This window comes from Lynx rufus, unplaced genomic scaffold (assembly GCF_022079265.1).
Source record: "Lynx rufus isolate CCGP_SWC_20201006 ecotype Redwood Valley unplaced genomic scaffold, mLynRuf1.p SCAF_3, whole genome shotgun sequence".
Classification (NCBI taxonomy): domain Eukaryota; kingdom Metazoa; phylum Chordata; class Mammalia; order Carnivora; family Felidae; genus Lynx; species Lynx rufus.
Window position 1 is genome coordinate 115,882,180 of NW_025814845.1, and position 20,149 is coordinate 115,902,328.

At 39.9% G+C, this 20,149-nt stretch overlaps 2 protein-coding genes across 3 annotated transcripts in view; one reads left to right on the forward strand and one right to left on the reverse strand.

Moving 5' to 3' along the window:
• Positions 1-312: 312 nt before the first annotated feature.
• NDUFC1 (NADH:ubiquinone oxidoreductase subunit C1) lies at positions 313-5,062 on the reverse strand. Its single transcript, XM_047091290.1, has 4 exons — positions 4,962-5,062; positions 4,510-4,613; positions 2,377-2,456; positions 313-470 (listed from the first exon to the last, which is right to left on the reverse strand). The coding sequence occupies exons 1-3, from the start codon at positions 5,026-5,028 to the stop codon at positions 2,397-2,399; spliced, it is 231 nt and encodes a 76-aa protein (XP_046947246.1). The 5' UTR covers positions 5,029-5,062; the 3' UTR covers positions 313-470; positions 2,377-2,396.
• Positions 5,063-8,813: 3,751 nt separating this feature from the next.
• Positions 8,814-20,149, forward strand: part of NAA15 (N-alpha-acetyltransferase 15, NatA auxiliary subunit) — an 84,692-nt gene continuing 73,356 nt past the window's right edge. For both annotated transcript variants that reach the window (XM_047091095.1, XM_047091096.1), the window contains exon 1: positions 8,814-9,150. In XM_047091095.1, coding sequence (XP_046947051.1) covers positions 9,097-9,150 — 54 coding nt within the window. In that variant the 5' untranslated portion in view covers positions 8,814-9,096. The remainder of the gene's footprint in view (positions 9,151-20,149) is intronic.

Genomic DNA, 20,149 nt, shown 5'->3' on the forward strand with positions numbered 1-20,149 from the left:
GGATGGCTCGGAGCCTGGAGCCTGTTTCCGATTCTGTGTCTCCCTCTCTCTCTGCCCCTCCCCCGTTCATGCTCTGTCTCTCTCTGTCCCCAAAATAAATAAAAACGTTGAAAAAAAAAATTTAAAAAAGTTGATATAAGGAATAAATCCTTCAGCAGTGATTTTTTAATCTATCTCCTTAATAACTAAGTTTTCTTACCAATGTGTTCTTAATTACCACTGGCCCTGTTATCAGATGGTACTTTCCACATAAAAATATTTCTAATAACATACCCTAGAACTGACATTTTCGACATATTGTTACAACATATATAATCTGAAGAACACAGAAGTTTTTTTATTTTTTTCATTTAATGATGCAAACAAATGCTGATTTGACATACATTCACATATAACTTTTTCTCTCACGTTTACAACTCAACAGATTGGTGAATCCAAAGGAACTGGTATAATCACTATATGAAGCATACCTATAATGAAGAGAAAAAAATGAAAACTATAGCATTAACCAGCAGAAATAATATTAAAATTAGACCATTCTGAATAATTCACCTTAGAGCATCTTGGAAAGTCTAGAAAACAAATCCACAAAGAGTATCAACCCTTCATTTTACTTAAGTTTTAGCAAAATATATATATATTTTTAATGTTTATTTATTTTTGAGAGAGAGAGACAGAGCTCGAGAGGGGAAGGGCCAGAGAGAGAGGGAGACACAGAATCAGAAGCAGGCTCCAGGCTCCGAGCTGTCAACACAGAGCCCAATGAGGGGCTCAAACTCACAAACCATGATATCATGACCTGAGCCAAAGTCAGACGCTTAACTGACTGAGCCACCCAGGTGCCCCTAGCAAAAAATATTTTATGTGACCTATAAGAAAGTAGCAAAAGCATCTTGATTTAAATATCTATTTTATTCTTATCTCTTGATTGGCTGACTAAAGTAGTGACAGCAAGGTGATACCAATAGGAAAAAAAGTGAAAAATTTGGATTATCAAACCCTAAAGAGCTGAGTTTGAGAGTTGTTAAATATTTTTAAAAAGTATGTGCTAGTATTTACTATTTTATTATCAAGTGAATATGTTACTTTGATCAACCTAATCCATGAAAGTTGAGATTTGTGTTTTCATTTTATAAAAGGATTAATACAGAATTTCTTTAAAAGGATTTTCAGAAATATACTATGTATATACATATATATATTGACATATAAAATAAACTCACCCCCTTTTTTTTTTTTAAATCACAGAGCATGCAGAGTATAGTATCTTGTTCATAGATAGATTTTATCAGGAACTGTCCAATTGGGTGTTAGTTGTAATGACAATCATAATGAAATGGTCATATGGTAAAAGATTCACCAGTCTACTGCCCATATATATTCATCCATTCTACAAATATTAAATTCCCAGTAGGCCCAGGCACTGGGCAATTTGCTGAGTACATCATGATCAATAAAATAGACAAGGTTTCCGTTCTCATGGAATTTACACTCAAGTGTTGTATATGATAAATAGGTAAGATGTACACAAGGGGCACCTGGGTGGCTCAGTTAGTTAAGTGTCAGATTCTTGATTAGGGCTCACATCATGATCTCACGGTTCATGAGATCAAGCCCCGCATCAGGCTCTGCACTGACAATGCAGAGCCTCCTTGGGATTCTCTCTCTTCCCCCTCTCTTTGTCCCTCCCCTACTTGCATGCCTGTTCTCTCTCAAAAAAATAAAAATTAAAAAAAAAAAAGAAATATATACAAGAATAGTGGTAACTTGTGTCTTCAGGACTATGATGTAATAAAAAATATGATTTTGGTTTCATTCTCTAACACAATGTTCTTTGAACATAGTCAAAGCATAATGATTAAAAATGATTATGCTGAGAGACACTTGAGGTAAGGTATTAAAATTCAAAAATTTGTCACAGACAGGAATATAGGTGCTAAAAAATGCAAACCCAACAGGGACACCTGGCTGGCCCAGTTAGAGGAGGATCTGACCCTTGATCTTGGGGTTGTGAGTTCGAGCCTCACCTTGGGTGTAGAGATTGCTAAAATAAAATAAACAAAAAAGAATAGGGGCACCTGGGTGGCTCAGTTGGTCAAGTACCTGACTCTTGATTTTGGCTCAGGTCATGATCTCACAGTTTGTGAGACAGCTCTGCATTGGGTTCTGTGTTGACAGCACAGAGCCTACTTGGGATTCTCTCTCTCCCTTGCTCTCTCGTGCATGTGCACACTCTCTCTCTCAAAACAAACATTAAAAAAAATCTTAAATACTTAAAAAAATGTATCAACCCAATTAAAAAACCAAAATACACTATTTAAAAAGAGGCCAAATTAACTTGCATAATTTATTAATCCTATAAAATTGCATACTTACTGTATTAGTATTTCAATAGTTTATTCCAACCCATTTCTTCTTTTATACTCTAAAACATCTTCATTATGTTGTTTGATGAGCTAGAGTAGGTAACAATTAAAATTAGAAATGTAATCTTGGCAACTTAAAAGAAGAGGCTAATTAATGATACTTATATTTGGTATATAACAGGTATACAAGAGAAATAAGAATAGGTTAAAAGAATTTACAACTATTCTAGGGTTTGGGGAAGGCATGGGGCACTGGGGCCTGGATTTGTTTTTCTACACAGGTTGGAAAACCAAAAAAGAATTACAACTATTCTAGTTAAAAATGAAAGACTAAGAGATACAAAAGCCCAAAAACTATGAATGGCATATACTTGTTGACTTCAATCTAGCATGCTAAATTTGAAGACAGCAGCCCTTACAAGCTTAAATTCAACTTCTGCCAAATAAGTTATTTCATTCAGGGGGTAATTAATATAATAAATAACTTACCATAGAGGAGCTAAACCAACACAACCAACCAGAACTGAGTTCTTAAATGAGGTCCAGGTTGGTTGGTGGGTGTGTTATACTTCTAACCGTAGAAGTTTGATACTTCAGTGAATGATCAACTCCATCCCTCAACTATATGTGTATTAATTAGATGTCACAGGAGATAGACACTTTCTTAAAACCACTGTCTAACAGAATGTGACATAATATCAAAACAATGGTTGATTCAGGGTGACATTTGTTGCAGTCAAAGATCCAATTTCAATCAGAGTTCTCAGCAGCAATCAAGCTTTTTGGGGAAAACTTTAAAATTTCATTGTAACAAATATTATTGTAAAAAGGATTAGTTACTGTCGTTGTTAAGTTGTAAATGACTTTCAACATCTCTTACTCCTTCCCATGTCAACAAACCATTATATATATATACGTATATATATATATATACGTATATATATATACATATATATATATATATATATACGTATATATATATAGGGGCGCCTGGGTGGCGCAGTCGGTTAAACGTCCGACTTCAGCCAGGTCACGATCTCGCGGTCCGTGAGTTCGAGCCCCGCGTCAGGCTCTGGGCTGATGGCTCAGAGCCTGGAGCCTGTTTCCGATTCTGTGTCTCCCTCTCTCTCTGCCCCTCCCCCGTTCATGCTCTGTCTCTCTCTGTCCCAAAAATAAAATAAACGTTGGAAAAAAAAATTAAAGTTATATATATATATATATATATACATATATATATATATATATATATATATATATATATATATATAATTTTTTTTTTTTAAGTTGGCTCCAGAGCCCAATGCAGGGCTTGAACGCACGACTCTGAGATCAAGACCTAAGCTGATATCAAGAGTCGGATGCTTAACTGAGTGAGACACCCAGGCGACCCTTAACAAGCCATTTTAATGAGAAAACCCAAATTAAGAGACCTAAGAGTTGGAGGTGGAAAGCAGTGGAAGAAGCCAGAAACTCATTAGCTACAAAATAAAACATTTTAAATACTGATGTAGCACAGATACTTTGAGTCAACTTTAAAAAAATTACAGAGAGGCAGTATCTCACCTTCGTCTATAGTGTGACTCTTAAGTCAGGGAGAACCAGGGTTCAGCAAACTACCTACCACGTAGTGTTGCTGTAAAGATTAAATGAGTTTTTACATGTAAAGGCATGGGGGGGGGTGGAGCTGCAACACACTAAATACAATTTCCAACAATGTACTTATGCAAATATCGATTAAAATCTTATGTTTGGGAAGTCTAGTGGGATTTAATTTGTATAGCTTATTCATTGATGATTTGTCCCTATAGCATCTGAAAAAAAGTGCCTTCATAAAACCCAACCAGCCTCCATCCTCGTTAGGAAATAAAGTGCAATTAATATTTAGTAAAACTACCATTCATCACAAAATCATGCTACTTAAGGATGAATGACAGAAGTTTCGGCTTCATCATATTTTCTCAATACCGCTGAAATCTTTAATATTTCTTTTAAGTCTTTGGGACTTCCCTTATGAAGAAATATGTAATTAGCAATTATATAAACATCCTACTGGATGGGAGATTTGCTCGGCAACAATCTCACAGTGACATTTCTCCTCCCCACTGTGTTGAGGTCTCGTGACATTAAGGGAGTAAAAACTCACATAGATCCACAAGAAGACGGAGGTGCCCAAGGTCAGTCCAACTTTCAGCCAGTCAGGTCCGTCATGTGCCGGCTCCCGCACGTAGAATTTTGATCGCGCTGAAGCTGAAAGGGGTCAGAGTCTGTAAATCTATAACGTATTGCCTTGCAGTAAAAACCCTAACATTTACGTTTTATTGCTTTTAATTCTCCCTTCACTACTACCTTCCCCCCCTTGAACAGCCCAGGAAATAGGTTCAGAGTTGTCGAGTGGCATTAAGAGGAGGGTCGGCGGCGGGTGATGGGGAGCCTCAGTCAGGGCTGAGATCCAGGACGCAGGCCGGCGAAGGTCACTGCGGGACGAGTCCAGACCGCAGCCGCCCCCTGCTCCTGCAGGCTGGGTTCACTCTGGGAGTGGCAGACGGGGGCGGGAGAGGGGGGGTCGGGTCGGCCTGAGCGAGGATGGACACTCACAGCCACTTGGGATCCTGGCGGGAGCCAGCAGCTTGGAAAACGGGCGCAACAACGCGAGCGGCGCCATCTTGCCGGGCCGGGCTCCGCCTTCCCCGCGTCCCGTCTCCCCCGGAGTCGGCGCCTGGCCGAGCGCCCCCTGGCGGAACAAAGTGCGGGACTCGCCGCGCCGCAAGGCTGCGTCGAGGTGTTGACTCTGGAGAACCGCGGGGGTAGCCAAGTACTCTAGCACTCCTGGTCTCAGCCTTCTGTCTGTAAAATGAGGTTAGAGAGGAAATGATGAAAAGGGGGGAAAGGGAAGTTTATCCACTTCTCTGTCCTTTGAGAGTTTATTTCAGGCCCCTGTCCCAGGGATACTCAAGAGATTTACTAAAATCTTGCTACATGAGCCAGAAAACTGAAAATGAAGTGTCATGTTGAGTAATAACTAGCACTTTGATTGAATTCTGTGTTCCAGACACTGCATTATGCATCATATGGTTTACATGCATTGTCTCATTTCATCTTCACAATGACCGCTTGATATGCCTTATTATCCTCAGTTTACAGATGAAGCTCGAGGAAGGCAAGCTACTCATCCAAGGTGAAATATATTTGAAAAGACCTCTCAACAGTTCCTAAAAGTCTGTTCACACACACTGTCGTAGTAAAGCTTCACAACGCTGTGGGGAGAACCTTCCTATTTTGGAAGTGCCCTGATTGGCTCAGGCTCAGGATCCCACCACCAGAGGAGGTTGGGATTCAGACTAAGGTCTTCAGACCCCAGATCTAGTGAGCCTCCTTAGCCCACCTTAACAGGCTTGGATAGTCTCCTGGGGCCATGAGCTGTAGAACGGTGTTCATAGTGTCAAGTTCAAATTGCCATTCCTGTAGACCATATTGTAGCTGTTGATTTTTAGGCAAATTACTTAATATCTGCATGCCTGAGTTTTACAGCTATAACATAAAACCTATAGGGTCCTTGAGAAGCTTAGAAAGTGTTTGGTAGTTGTAAACAACTTGTTTTTGGCTACCAAAGACATTGTATTGACAACAAATATCTTTCATGATTGAGCCAGATTTTGTGCATTCAATTGTCAATTCAATCTGATGTCTAAAAGACTGTGAAAAATATGTATGTAGGTAAAAGAAATAATAAATTTTAACACTTTAATCCTTTAAACTTAAGGCCATCTAAAAGCACAATGAATGTCAGCAAATCTCTTTTTCTTTTTTTCCTCCCTTTTTTAAAGTAAGCTCTATGCCCAACGTGGGGCTTGAAATCACCACCCTGAGATCAAGAGCCACATGCTCTTATTTACTAACTACATGCTGGTTATTGACTGACCCAGCCAGGTGCCCCACCTCTGTATATTTTCTTTAGCAATGTTATTGGGGGGAACATTTAACCAAAAATTATTGACCAAAGAGTAAAATAATTGTACTATGCTTTTAGGTTCTTTTTTACATGTAACTGATGGCTAACTAGATTGCTAATCTGTGAGTCACATTATAGTTTGTAACCTAGTTTGAGCCTCCTGGACTCATGCTCAAGTAAGCAAACCACCCAACTAATATGCTGAGTAAGTTGTTGGTTCTCAACTTCTTGTCCACTCAGCAACCTGACAGTGGTATTCTTTCTACATCATCCCTTGGAAGCTTGTCCAGACACAGGTTTTGCTAGTATCCAACAAGTTGAAACAGAAGTTATGTTTAGTCAGAGCATACAGAACCCAGTAAGCAAATTACTAATTTCAGTACTGCTGTTGGAAAAAGGCCGTTTTGTTCTTTTAGTCCCTGTATCCTTTTACTAGTGTATATTTTGGGAAAGTGATGAAGTATAAGCACATTCCTCTCAGCATGTTAGAGCTGATGGAACCCTACACTTGGAGTAGGCAGCGGTAGGTGAAACTCCATCTTGAGAAAAATCCTGATGAAGCAATTCCAGCCAGGAGCTAGTAGCTATGATATTTTGGTAGAAGCTGCTACATGAAATCCATGTAAGAATTTCCGGAACTCGAATGCTAAAGCCTTATTTATGACCCAGGAAAAAGGTGACAGGATTTGAGTTAGCAGCTAGAAAAACAATGTTCTAGTCCCAGATTTTTCCTCTGGACAACATCTTACTCGACTCACACTTCTTATTCCCAAGGAGGGTTAAAGAAGAGCAGGAGTTGAAAACAATATAAAATAGAAGATCACTACATATATGTTTATTGATTTATGATGCATGAGAATATTTTTTTGTTTACTTTTGGCAGGGGAGGGGCAGAGAGAATCCCAAGCAGGCTCTGCACTGTCAGCACAGAGCCTGATTGGGGCTCCAACTCAGGAACTGTGAGATCATGACCTGAACCAAAACCAAGAGTTGGATGCTTAACCAACTGAGCCACCTAGGCGCCCCCATGCGTGAGAATATTATACAACAAATTTAGGATCTGGAGAGGGATGTGGTTCCTGATGTACCTGTGAATTTTTATTTAAAAAACAATCAGAAGCAATGACAAAATGTTAACATTTGTTAAATCTGAGTGACAAATATATAGACTTTTTAAATGTATTTTTTTAATTTTTTTTAATGCTTTTTATTTATTTTGAGACAGAGAGAGACAGAACATGAGCAGGGGAGGGGCAGAGAGAGGGAGACACAGAATCCGAAGCAGGCTCCAGGCTCTGAGCTGTCAGCACAGAGCCTGATGCGGGGTTCGAACTCACGGACCGTGAGATCATGACCTGAGCCGAAGTCGGACGCTCAACCGACTGAGCCACCCAGGCACCCCAATGTTGTATTTCTATAAATTTCAAACACTTAATGATTAAGACATACAAGTGTCAATAGAGAACATCTTAAGTATATGAAGTGGGAGAATTTTCACTCTACATATCCCTTTCGTAGTATTAAAACTGGGAGGCTATTTATTTATTTATGGCTAATTTTTTTGTGAAGAGGCACTTTGGCAATAGCGATATGCAAATACTTAAGGTAAGATGAACGAACTAACCATCCTCCTCCTCCTCCTCCTCCTCCTCCTCACTTATATACACTTAAGCGGAACAGGCCACGTTCGGTATCTAGTCCGATCTTGCCTACTGCAGCAGTTCTCTAGTATCCTTGCCTGATATTCCGGTTTTCAAGATTTAAAGATTTCTGGTGATGGGGAATTGAACACAGCTGGCTTTAAGCCAGCTCCAGTGGAGTCAATGTCCCTGAACTCTCCCTACCCCAAGGAGACCCAGTCATTAACTCTTTACTGTATGGATTCACCAACTAAATAAAACACTTTAACTTTCAGATGCTTCTTTGGCAGCACAAATATGGCGCTTCGGATATAGCTATCTTTCCAGGCTCACCTTAAGTAATAAACTAAATCACCGATACTCCAGCCATGCCCATTTAATTAGTAAAGCTCTCTCACGGTTTTCACACACCATTAAGCCCCTCCTTTCCGTATCTGTTTCTAAGTCCCCCTGGGGTGAAGCCTTCTTTCCTTTCCGCCTCTGCTTCTTAATTAGGCACTTCACGATCAAACGCAGAACTTCTTGAACGCCTGCATTTTAGCACTTCATGCTCAAAATGTGATCATACAGGCTGGGAAAATCTACCCAGTGAATGAAGGACCACTCTAGCAAGAAAGAACAGAAAGGCTATTTCTGAGTTGGAAGCGGCCGTAAAACGTAGCCAAACTGCCCTCCGCGCCTCCAAGACGTTCTGAGGGAAGGGATGGGCGGGACCTGCGGCGACCCTCGCGGCCTCCGCCCACCGACCGGCCTCCAGGTTTCCCAGCAATCTCTAGGACAGAGGAGGTGGGGAAAGGAGGTCATCGCGCCTGCGTGCTAGGAGATGTGACCCGGGTGGGAAAGCCCTCCGCGTCCGCCATTTTGGCTACCTCTGTCGGTCTGTTCAGTTACCACGTGAACCGCCGACGGAGACCCGTGGGGGGGGGGCAGGCGGCGGCAGCATTAAGTGAGAAAGGAAAAAAAGACAACGAGGAGAAGGGGGTGTCGGGTTGGGCGACGCGGTGACATTCGAGGCCTGGTGGCGGCGGTGGATCAGGGCAGTTAAGGCTGAAGCAGCCAAGGGACGGCGGCGGCGGCGGCGGTCGGACAAACAGACTGACCGAGCCGGGCGGTGGCGGGAGCAGCGGGAGGAGCCGGAACGATGCCGGCCGTGAGCCTCCCGCCCAAGGAGAACGCGCTCTTCAAGCGGATTTTGGTAAGTGTGGGACTCCGGGCAAGCAGTGGGGAGGATTTAGCCGGTACACGGGCCTGTCACCCCTAACCTCGGCCCGGCGGGCACCGAGCCACCTCCGCCAGGAACCCCGCCTTCGTACTCGTAGTCAAGCCGAATGCACCCCCTCGTCCCTTCCCTGTGGTCCCCACTTCACCCCGCGCGCCCCCGGCCACGGGCTTCCTCCTCCTGTTTCCACGCTTCGGAGGCTGTGGTTCCGGACTAGGCCCTGTTCTCCTAGCTTCTAGACTGCAGGTTTTCACCCGCCCCAAGTGAAGGGAGGACAGGCCCGGTCTTTAGCAGGGAAGCGGGCAACACAGGCAGGAGTCGCGGCCGGGGCGGGGGGGGGGGTGGTGGTGGTGGTGCGGGAACGCTGCCGGCAGATCAGGGTGGCTCCCTTGGAAGGAACAGGTGGTGCGGATGCGGCACAGCTCATTCATTGCCCAAGCGCGGCTCTCTCTCCATCGTCCGTCCCTCCCTCTTCCTCTCTTGATATTCACCTGTCCCCGCCCGGCCCGGGGTCACTGAATGACCTGGAAGGTGGGAAGGAAGAGGTTCAGCAAAGGAAAGGAAGCTTTCTAAACGACTCCCGTCTTGTAGTCAGTTTCATACTTGAGTTTGCAGATTCTCGGCCTCTCTTTTTCCCTCCTTTCTGGATGGAGCTGGGAAGGGGCATTTATTTCTTAGTTTCCGAGCGGGAAACAGCCCCACCCCGTACCCTACTCGGGAGGTGGGGCCCAATGCGAGGGGGCGGTCCAGCTGGAAGTGAAAAGTTTATGCACTTTTTAGTTCAGATGTTCTAGACGCGGCTTTTTTTAGGGACTGAAGTGTATTAACACTGATGCAAAATTTTAGCAAAGACAACATAAGAGCTTTTGAGATGAATCTTTTTGACGGTAGTTCGAATTCACTTATTCCCTATATTTCAAATGTGTGCAGTTTCTTTTTTTGATACCTTTAAAATGCAGTTATGTTTGGAAGGACTGTTTACATTGTAAAATATATCTTGTAGCCTTGGCGCTATAATTAATACATTGTGGCACATTTTTTGTTTGGCATGTAGTGTGTGGGTTGCCCCTTCATGCAGACTTTTGTTTGTGAAAGGATTAACTGTTTGCAAAATTTAAAACAGTGTGCATTAAAGTGTTAGCTTTTTTTTCCTGCAATTTCAGTTTACATCACTTGTTTGAAAAATAGAACTCTGGGGATCTAGTTTTCTAGCAATAGGAGTAATCCATGTTGAACTAACTTTGATCTTTTATTTTATTTTTTTTAGTGATTTTTTTTTGAGACACACACACACACACACACACACACACACACACACAGCGTGAGCGGGGGAGGGGCAGGGCAGTGAGAGAGGGAGACATAGAATCCAAAGCAGGCAGGCTCCAGGCTCTGAGCTGTCATCACAGAGCCCGATATGGGGCTTGAACTCACAAACTGTGAGATCATGACTTGAGCTGAAGTTGGATGTTTAACCGACTGAGCCACCCAGGCGTCCTGAACTAACTTTAGATTTTACAAAAATATGCGTATACCTTATGGAGTTAGTCAATTTTTGTTGAAACATTTATCAGAAAGTTATACCCAATACCACATAACTTTTACCTCGAAATCCTTATTGCCATTTTTTTTTTAACGAATAATGAGTGTAGATGGGACTATAACATAGTTTTAACAAAACTATTTACTTTTACATTTTTTAAAAGACTAACTGGTGTGTAGGTTCGACTGTAACAGTTTTAGGATAAAAGTTTGTCTCAAATCTTTCTCCTCAAACCTGTTTTTGAAAAAAAAAAACTCAAGAAGAAAAGTTTAGAGAATACAAGGAATAGTCATAAACTCTTTACTTAAACTTAATGTGTAACATTTTGCCAGATGTGCTTTTTCTCTCTTCCCAAAGTAAGTTGCAGATATATTTCATCCCTAAATGCTCCAGCAAGATTTTTTTGAGAATAAGGACATTGCCCTGAATAACCATAATACTGTTAACAACCATTCCCTAATACTGTGGAATGTACAGTTCATATTCAAATTATCCTAGCTGTTAGGGTAGCAGTTTTTACAAAAGCAAACTTTTAATTTTGATATAACTAGATTCACATGTAGTCGAAGGCATAACACAAAGATCCTTGTACCCTTTCCCCAGTTTCCCCAGTGCTAATGTCTTACAAAATTGTAGTTCAATATGGTAACATTGATACACTCTACCAGTCTTATTCAGATTTCTCCAGTTTACTAGTACTAATTTGTGCGTTGTATTTAGTTATGTGCAATGTTATCACAGTGTAATTACATAACCACCACTACAGTCAATATGCAGAACAACAGTTCATCTGCACAAGGATCCTTGTTGCCCTTTTAGAACCACATCCTCCACCTCCTTCCCATCCCCTCTTCCCCCAGACTCTGGCAACCACTACTCTTCTCTATTTCTATAGTTTAGTCATTTGAAGAACACTTACTGAAAAGAATCATACAATATAAAACTTTTTAGGATTAGCCTTTTTTCTAATGCAACATAATTCCCTTGAGGTTCATCCAAGTTGTTGGATGTATCCATACTAGTCTGTTCCTTTTTTGTTGAGTAGAATTCTGTGATATAGATGTACCACAGTTTAACCATTCATAGAACAGTAATTTTTGATTAAGCATTTTACAGGTTTTTTTCTGGTTGGGATAGTTGGGCAAAACCTTTAAGTTCATTGCTAAAATCAAAGTGCTAAAGGATTTATTGTGATAAGGTATATGCAGAAGAAATGTGAAAATTACTAAAGAAAAGGGTATATAATGTCCTTATTCTATTACATTAGGAATGAAGAAAACATTACTAAACAAAAGTATAGTTAGTATTCGCTCTTTCAAAACTGCTTTTGCTTCCTCGGTTTTTATGGTGTGTTAGCTCTTTTGATTTTAAGCTCCCCTCTCCCCCCCACCCCCATCTGAAAAGTTGGGCATACTCTAATGCCTGCAATAAGTGTTGCTAGGTTGGTAATTGTTAAATCATTCCACCAGTATTCAGTTTTTGAGCTGCTACTTTGTTAGTTGTACCATACTTGCTCATAGTAAATTTGTGTAGAAAATGAAGTTAGTTTTTAAATATTTGAAAACTCAATTTCAAAATAATGAAGTATGTTTTTGCCTCAATTTTTCAAAGGAAACTTCTTATACACATCAGTTTGCAAAAAGTTTCTGTAATAGATTTGCCTGGCTTGTTCTAGTTTAGTTGATCTCTAAAATTCAGTTTTGTTGCATATTTGGCCCCTTTTTTTCATATATTACTTAACTGTTTTCTGCTAAAGAATTGTCATAAGTTGGTCAATGTCTGCAAATGTGTCTTGTCTATAATTTGGAGAAAGGTCAGGGAGTGGATTTAATGGGATCTATATTATGTTGGAGTTTAGTTTATTTTTTTTTTGAAATTTATTTATTTATTTAGAGAGTACACACAGAAAGGGGGGTGCGTGGGGGGGAAGAGTAAGCAAGAAAGAGAATCCCAAGCAAGCTTGGTGCTCACCGTGGAGCCTGACTCAGACTCAGAGCTTGATCTCATGAACCCTGAGATCATGACCTGAGCTGAAACCAAGAGTCAGATGCTCAGCTGACTGAGCCACCCAGGTGCCCCTGTAAGAGGTTAAAGAAGAGTGTTTTGTGTTTACCAGAAAAAACTGGTGTTTCTGTGTTTGTATTTTTGTGTGTGTGAATTTTTTGTTGTTGTAATTCTACACTGTATTAACAATCTGGAAAACTTGAAAGTCGTTAGAAAATTGTGACTTTGCCCCCTCTTGATGCTGTTTATCTAAATAGTTTGGGGGTGTTACCAGATCTTTACACCACTCTTGTAGGATCTAGGTTAAGGGTAGGAAAAATGAGGTTGCCAGGGTGGGATGAAATTCACACGTTTTTATTTTTATTTTATTATTTTAAATATTTATTTTTAGGTTAGCGCAAGTGGGGGAGGGGCAGAGAGAGGGAGACAGGATCTGAAGTGGGCTCTGTGCTGACAGCCTGACAGGAGTGAGCCTGATGTAGGGCTCCACCTCACAAACCATGAGATCACCATCTGAGCTGAAGTCCAAGGCTCAACTGACTGAGCCATCCGGGTGCCCCTACACCTTTTTGGATTTTAGCCCGTTTGGACAAATTGAATATACCCTAATACCTTGCAATCAAGTGTGGGCCAGGTTGGTGACTGTTGCTGCTGCTTTCCTCTCTTCAGATGTTAATGTGAGCTGTAAGGGCAAAAAACCTAAGTTCGGGGTACTTAAAATATTGTACATCCTTAATCTATTTTTGGATTTTGCCTGAATGATTTATGTTGTTAGGTAAAAGTCTAGAGAAAGAATTTTTCTTCCCTAGAAAAGTGGTAAGAGAAGTCAGTATAGCATGGTGATATTATTTGTGATTTACTGAAAACTTACCATTTGTACTGCACAATAGAACTTTCTGTGATGATGGAAATGTTCTGTATCTGCTGTGTCCAATATGATAGCCATCAGCCACATGTGGCTATTGTACACTTGAAATATGGCTAGTGCGATTGAGGAACTGAAATTTTAAATGTAATTAACTTAAGTTTAAGTTCAAATAGCCATATGTGGTGGTATATGGTTACCATTTTGGATAGTGCACTCTGTGGGTCCTTCTTTATTCTCAAAACTTCTCAAGGTGGGTCGGTTTTTATTAAGGAAGCGGGCTGAGATTAAGATTAACAGTTTAGTGTTAGATTCAAGAATCTGTTTGTTATCTTAGGGCTTTTATACACATACCTACCTGCCTATTGTTTATCTATTTGTTGGGGGTGGGGTTGTGTAGGGAAAGAGAGTTTGTTAATAAAGGTTTTGTAATAATTGTCATAAGTGGCTAGATATATCGTAGATACCCACACATCGTAGGTAAATTATTTCATATGATTTATTGCCTTTAAAAAAGTGCTCTTGGGGCGCCTGGGTGGCGCAGTCGGTTGAGCGTCCGACTTCAGCCAGGTCACGATCTCGCAGTCTGTGAGTTTGAGCCCTGCGTCGGGCTCTGGGCTGACGGCTCGGAGCCTGGAGCCTGCTTCCGATTCTGTGTCTCCTTCTCTCTCTGCCCCTCCCCCCTTCATGCTCTGTGTCTGTCTCAAAAATAAATAAACGTTAAAAAAAATTAAAAAAAAAAGTGCTCTTTTTACATAACTTAATGACACTTAGGTTGGATTTAGTTGCAGATAAAATTAAGATTAGGAATTAAGTAAATTTCCATATGTACATGGAAGGTCAGTTGACTTAATTTTTCTACATAACAGTTCTAGTTTTGCAACCGAATGTGGACAGTCACCTTGAAATTGGTTTTAATATGCTTTTGCCTGTACTGCATGTGTTCAGAATGTAACAAACAAAAAACAAAGAAATGGAAATAAAGTTTTACCTCCTAAGAAGTCCTTTTTCTTTTGTACACAGTAGGTAATCAGATGTTTAAGCTGGAATAAATTTCCCCTTGAAAGTGTGCTGGAAAAGGAAATGCAATTTTGCTATAATGTAAATATACTATGCTCTTATAAAATACACAAAATACTTTTTAAAAAGTCTAAAAATCTTAGGAAAAAACCTTTGGTAATGTAGCAAACTCAGTGCTTTGTTTTCCTTTATATTTCTGCCCTAAATCCTTTCTGGAATAGAATGTAGTATGAATAAACAGATAAAGGTATGTTTTTATTTAAGTTGACAAAGCATATATTTTTTTAAATGGTTTATTGCGTGAGAAACCTGAAATGTCTCAAAGCGATTTTTGGGGGGGGGGTTAAGAGAGTGGGTTAAAGTGCTTGTAGTACTTGGAGAATAGAGTACTGTGGTTTGAAACAAAAAAAGATTGGGGCGCCTCTGGTGGCTCAGGTTCCTGAAGTCGAGCCCTAAGTTGGGCTCTTCCTTGCTGACAGCGTGGAGCCTGCTTGGATTCTCTCCCCCTCTCTCTGCCCCTCCCCTGCACATGCCCCCTCCCCCTTCAAAATAAAGAAATAAACTTAAAGAAAAAAAAAAAGCATTGACCCCAGTTTAGTTTTTAATGCTAGTAGACAACTCTACATGTTCAGAAAAACATACAAAAGCTTAATAGGGAACTGAATTGAATGTTCGATTCTGTAGGTATTTTGAAGGCTTGCCGACCTGGGTCATTACTGGGGATTACAGTAACTGAGTTATTTGATGATAGTAGAATTGCTATGCCAACTATTACTTTGAAGTACTGGTTAAAAGACAGTTTCCACAGAGGTAGACATGGTGCCCTGTGTGGTTGGAGGACTGGAGAACTACTGGCCAACCTGTTTTAGCTGTAGGGATCTCTTTGTTTAGTGTGCATTATTTCCTTTAATACTTGTGCTTCTGACAATGTAGTTCTCACAGACATTGATTCAAATATATCTTCTTTGTTCATAAAAGTGTTTTTGGACATAAAAAGCTAGGTTATATAAGGGATCATATGCAAAGGACTGTTTGTTCAGAATTTTCTTTCCTATATACCTGCATGGCACAATTCTTCTCTTAGAATTCTGTTCAGATGTTCTCTAAATGTTGTGTAGAGGCCTTCCTTACCCAGAAGTCCTTCTCAACTCAATCTTATTTTCTTCCTTACTTCTGTCTATATCACTTTCTCACCTATGGCATACGTGCAGGTAATTTGTTTTATCATGTCTTTTTTTTTTTTAATGTTTATTTATGTATTTTGAGAGAGTGGGGAGGGGTAGAGAGAGAGAACCCCAAGCAGGCTTCACCCTGTCAGTGCAGAGCCCGACGCAGGGCTTGAACTCACAAACTGAGATCGTGATCTGAGCCGAAATCAAGAGTTAGACACTTAACCAGTTGAGCCACCCAGGTACCCCTGTCATATGTCTTCTGTAATTAAAATGTAGGTTCTATGTTGATAGGGACTTTTTTCTGTTAATTACCATACCCCCATTTGTTTGAGTAATGTACAAAAGTAGATATTGAATTAGTATTTGTTGCACAAAATGAATGTTAAAACAGTGACAAGAGAAACCTCTTTGGATTGTGTTCTTACATAAAGATTTTTGAGAAAGGGAGTTACTGGGCCTTGGCATTGTAGAATACGTTGTTACATGAGGTAATGGTAGGATATCAGGCAGAACCTGTATTACCCGGTAAGACCTTAGAAGTTTCATTTACGAATGAATCATACTATTAGTTTGTTTACATGTCCTTTCTCCAGTCACAGAAACATAATGAGAGGAAATTTTATTGTTTTTCTTTTGGTTGTTTTAGCATTGGAGGAAAAATGGCATCTGGATTAAATGAGGATGTTTGTCGTGAGGAGCCTGCTGAATCAGATAGTAAGGCTCAGTCATCTGTAGTTTCATAAAACTCTACAACTGATCCCAACACAGATTTGGGGGTGAGGACCAGTGCATATGATATTATAAAACAGGGATATATAAAATGTTAGAAGGAAAAATTTTGTAGTTTAGAGTTTTAGAGTTGCTTTGTGTTTTTCAGAAAATGTAAAAGATCAGGTTGAATTTTTGGAATTGGAAAGGTATGCTGGGACGCTGGTATGGCAGAGCAAGCCACATAAGTAATCATTGAGCCTAGGCAACCATCAGTATTCACATGTAAATACAACTTTGTTGTCTATTTATAGAGAGAAAAATTTAAGATTCTTAGTGAAAAATAGTTCTGAAAAAAATGTCAGTTGTCAGCACTGATGGTAAGAAAAGCAACTGAAGAGGTTTAAAAGAGTGATGTTTTGAATATAAATACTAGGGTTTGGAGAGGAGGGAATTTTATGTTGTGATTGAAGTCTTTTGAGAATTTCCCTGGAATGTCAGCTTTACACCTAACTCCTAAGCTGTTTTACAATGCATACTGTACAAACTTTTATTGAAGTTGTAACTTTCAAAAAACTGGTTTCAAAAAACTAGTTTAACTTGTTGCATATGTTTTTCTCCCCTTAGGTAAGATAGGAATTACACTGTTTACTACTTAATTTGGAATTAAAATAATTCCTCAAGATTTTAATTTAATAAAGGCAATCTTTTTGGGCTATTTAAAGTAAAATAAAAATTGTAGTGTAGAAATAAGTGATGGAGAGGTTAATGTTTTTGTTACCTGTTATGCTGTATTCCACTGAAAATTTCCTTGCTTTATATAATAGGAACACATTTCATTTGAGATAATTTGAAATTTCTACCAAAGCCCACTGGGGAAATTGTAACATCATAATTTTATTTCAAGCCAGTGATTTTTTATTTTTTTATTTTTTTAAAGTAAGCTCTAGGTCCAACTTGGAGCTTGAACTCAACGACCCTGAGATCAAGAGTAACATGCTCTACCCACTGAGCCAGCCAGGGGCCCCTAGCCAGTGATATTTATAAAGATTCCATTTGAGGGGCGCCTGGGTGGCTCGGTAGGTAGAGCATCCAATTCTTTGGCTCCAGTCATAATCTCACGGTTCGGTTCGTGGGGCACTGCAGGCTGTTGGTGGAAGCCTGCTTGGGATTCTCTCTCTCCCCCTCTCTTTGTCCCTCCCTGCTCTCTCAAAATAAACTTTAAAAAAAAAAAAAGAAGAAGAAGATTCCATTTGATTTCATCATGTAGGAGATTATTTAGACATTCTTGTGTGTCATCTGTAAGAGTTGTTTTATCTAGATCTTGTATATAGAAGGAGAAATGAAAGTTTGCTTTGAAAGTATAGACCTAGGAAAAAGCTTTTAAGGTTGGTTGTTCCAGTTAAAAAAATTTTTTTTTCCTTATTATAATGGCTTCCACTTAATATGGTACTCTATTTTTCAGAGAGATCTCATTGGAGATTACAAGATTGTCTTTGATTATCAGTGCTTTGGAACAGAGTCAGAATCTTCAAGAGGGGAAATGAAGTAAACTAGCATTATTGAATTTTTTTTAATTTTAGAGAGAGAGCGAGCCCGCAAGAGCAAGCGCAGGCATGAGCAGGGGGGAGAGGGGCAGAGGGAGACAGAGAATCCCAAGCAGGCCCTATGCTCAGCACAGACTGCAGCAGACTTGATCCCACGACCCTGGTACCATGACCTGAGCTGAAATCAAGAGTTGGACACTCAACCAACTGAACTACCCAGGGGTCCCTATTGAATATCTATTTTGAGCCACATTTTATACTAGGCTTTTCTTACACATTAGTTGATACAAATGTTGCATCTCTCCTTTGAGGAAATTGTAGTTTAGACAATACTTATAATTACATTGTTAAAAGTGGATTTCAATTGCTTTATATACAGTTATTTGTGCTGTATCAGGACAAATGGGTTCCTAAAAGTCACTGCACTATGCAAAATCATGCAATAAAAACCACAGAGCTTATGGGAAATGAGGTTAGCACAACAGTCGAAAATTTCATTAGTGAAGGAGTGTCTGGGGGCTCGGTTGGTTGGGCGTCCAACTCTTGGTTTCAGCTCAGGTCTTGATCTCACGGTTTGTGAGATCTGTGAGATTGAGCTCTGTGTTAGGCTCTGCCTCTCTCTCTCTCTGCTCCTCCTCTCTCTCTCAAAAATGAATAATAAACTTAAAAAGTTTTTTTCATTAGTGAAAACAAATAGAACTGAATTTAAATGATAGCACAATTTTTGTATGTTAAATAGTTAACAAATACATAAATAATATAGAGTAATTGCTGCCCTTTGTCTTGGAAAAGACCAGAAGTTTGTTTTTTGGGAAGTGTCAGGATTGTAGAGGTGCCTGGGTAGCTCAGTCAGTTAAGCTTCCTTTTGGTTTTGGCTCAGGTCATGATGTCGAGGTTCGTGAGTTCAAGCCAGCACTGTGAGTGTATATAGCCTGCTTGGGATTCTCTCTCTCTTCTTCTTCTTCTCTCTCTCTCTCTCTCCCCCCCCCCCCCGACTTGCTCTCAAATCAATAAACTTAAAAAAATGTTAAAAAGAAGGATTGCAGCTTATGAATTATTTTGAAGTAATGGAAGGAAAGTTGTCTGCAGTCTGAGGGAAAGTTGTAATACCAGATATGGATGTGTGTGCATAACAGCCAGAACTGTTGTAGCTGGCAGATGTTTAAGGTGTATGTCTGTCCTGTACATGCCTGTGTGGCTTATTTCAGCTGGGTGCAGTTTTCTTTGTTCACCTAGTACTCCTGGTAGACAAAATCCCACCGAAACAGTCATGAAATTTGAAATGTAGTATGTTCAAAATATTCCTTAATATGTTAATCATGTTGTAACAAACATGTATTTTCATAGCAAGCATTATAGCAGAACTGACTGTATACATTGTCTAACCTAGTGCTACAGTGATCACAAGCCTAAGTTTGGGTAACTTCTTTCCCTCTGGCATGTGACTGTTTACTAATAAGCAAGAACTTCTTGCATTTAGTATCTGAGCTAGTGTCACATTCTTTGCCATCTTAGTTGCCACTAAGAAGACAAACTTACTTCAGTATTTTCTTTGTTAAGGAGAAGCTTTGTTCCAGATTATCAAAAGTTTCAGGCTAATTCATTTTATTTTTTAAAAGTGTTTACAGTAAAACCTTGGTTTGCAAGCATAAATTATTCCGGAAGCATGCTTGTAATCCAAAAGCACTTGCATATCAAAGTGCATTTCCCCATAAGAAATAATGGAAACTTAGATGATTTGTTCCACAACCCCAAAATATTCCTATAAAAATTATTACAATACTGTAATATAATACAAAATAATAAAATGCAAAATGCAAAGAAAAATAAATTAACCTGCACTTAACCTTTGAAAACTTATGTAACTAGTGTGAGGGAGACACGAAACAGGAGGGCTGTTGTGTAGGACAACTTTCACTGCCATCACTAATGGAATCACTGCTATATCTTGGGTCAATGGAATCTTTTTCTGCATGGGGGCCATTGTATATGCTTGCACACATGTTGACTACGGTATAGTTTTAATAAACTCTCGTCATATACTGTTATACTGTGTTTAATGTAACTGGCAATAAGGCACTAGAGGAAAGGGTCTATATCTGCCGACAGCCTGACCTAG

What these genes read in the sequence shown, in the direction of transcription:
- NDUFC1 (XM_047091290.1), bottom strand. Translation starts at nt 5,028, where the DNA reads ATGGCGCCGCTCGCGTTGTTGCGCCCGTTTTCCAAGCTGCTGGCTCCC. An exon ending in CGCCAGGATCCCAAGTGGCT is followed by an intron (nt 4,614 to 4,961) that starts GTGAGTGTCCAT and finishes GACCCCTTTCAG; the next exon opens with CTTCAGCGCGATCAAAATTC. An exon ending in CCGTCTTCTTGTGGATCTAT is followed by an intron (nt 2,457 to 4,509) that starts GTGAGTTTTTAC and finishes TACCTACTCTAG; the next exon opens with CTCATCAAACAACATAATGA.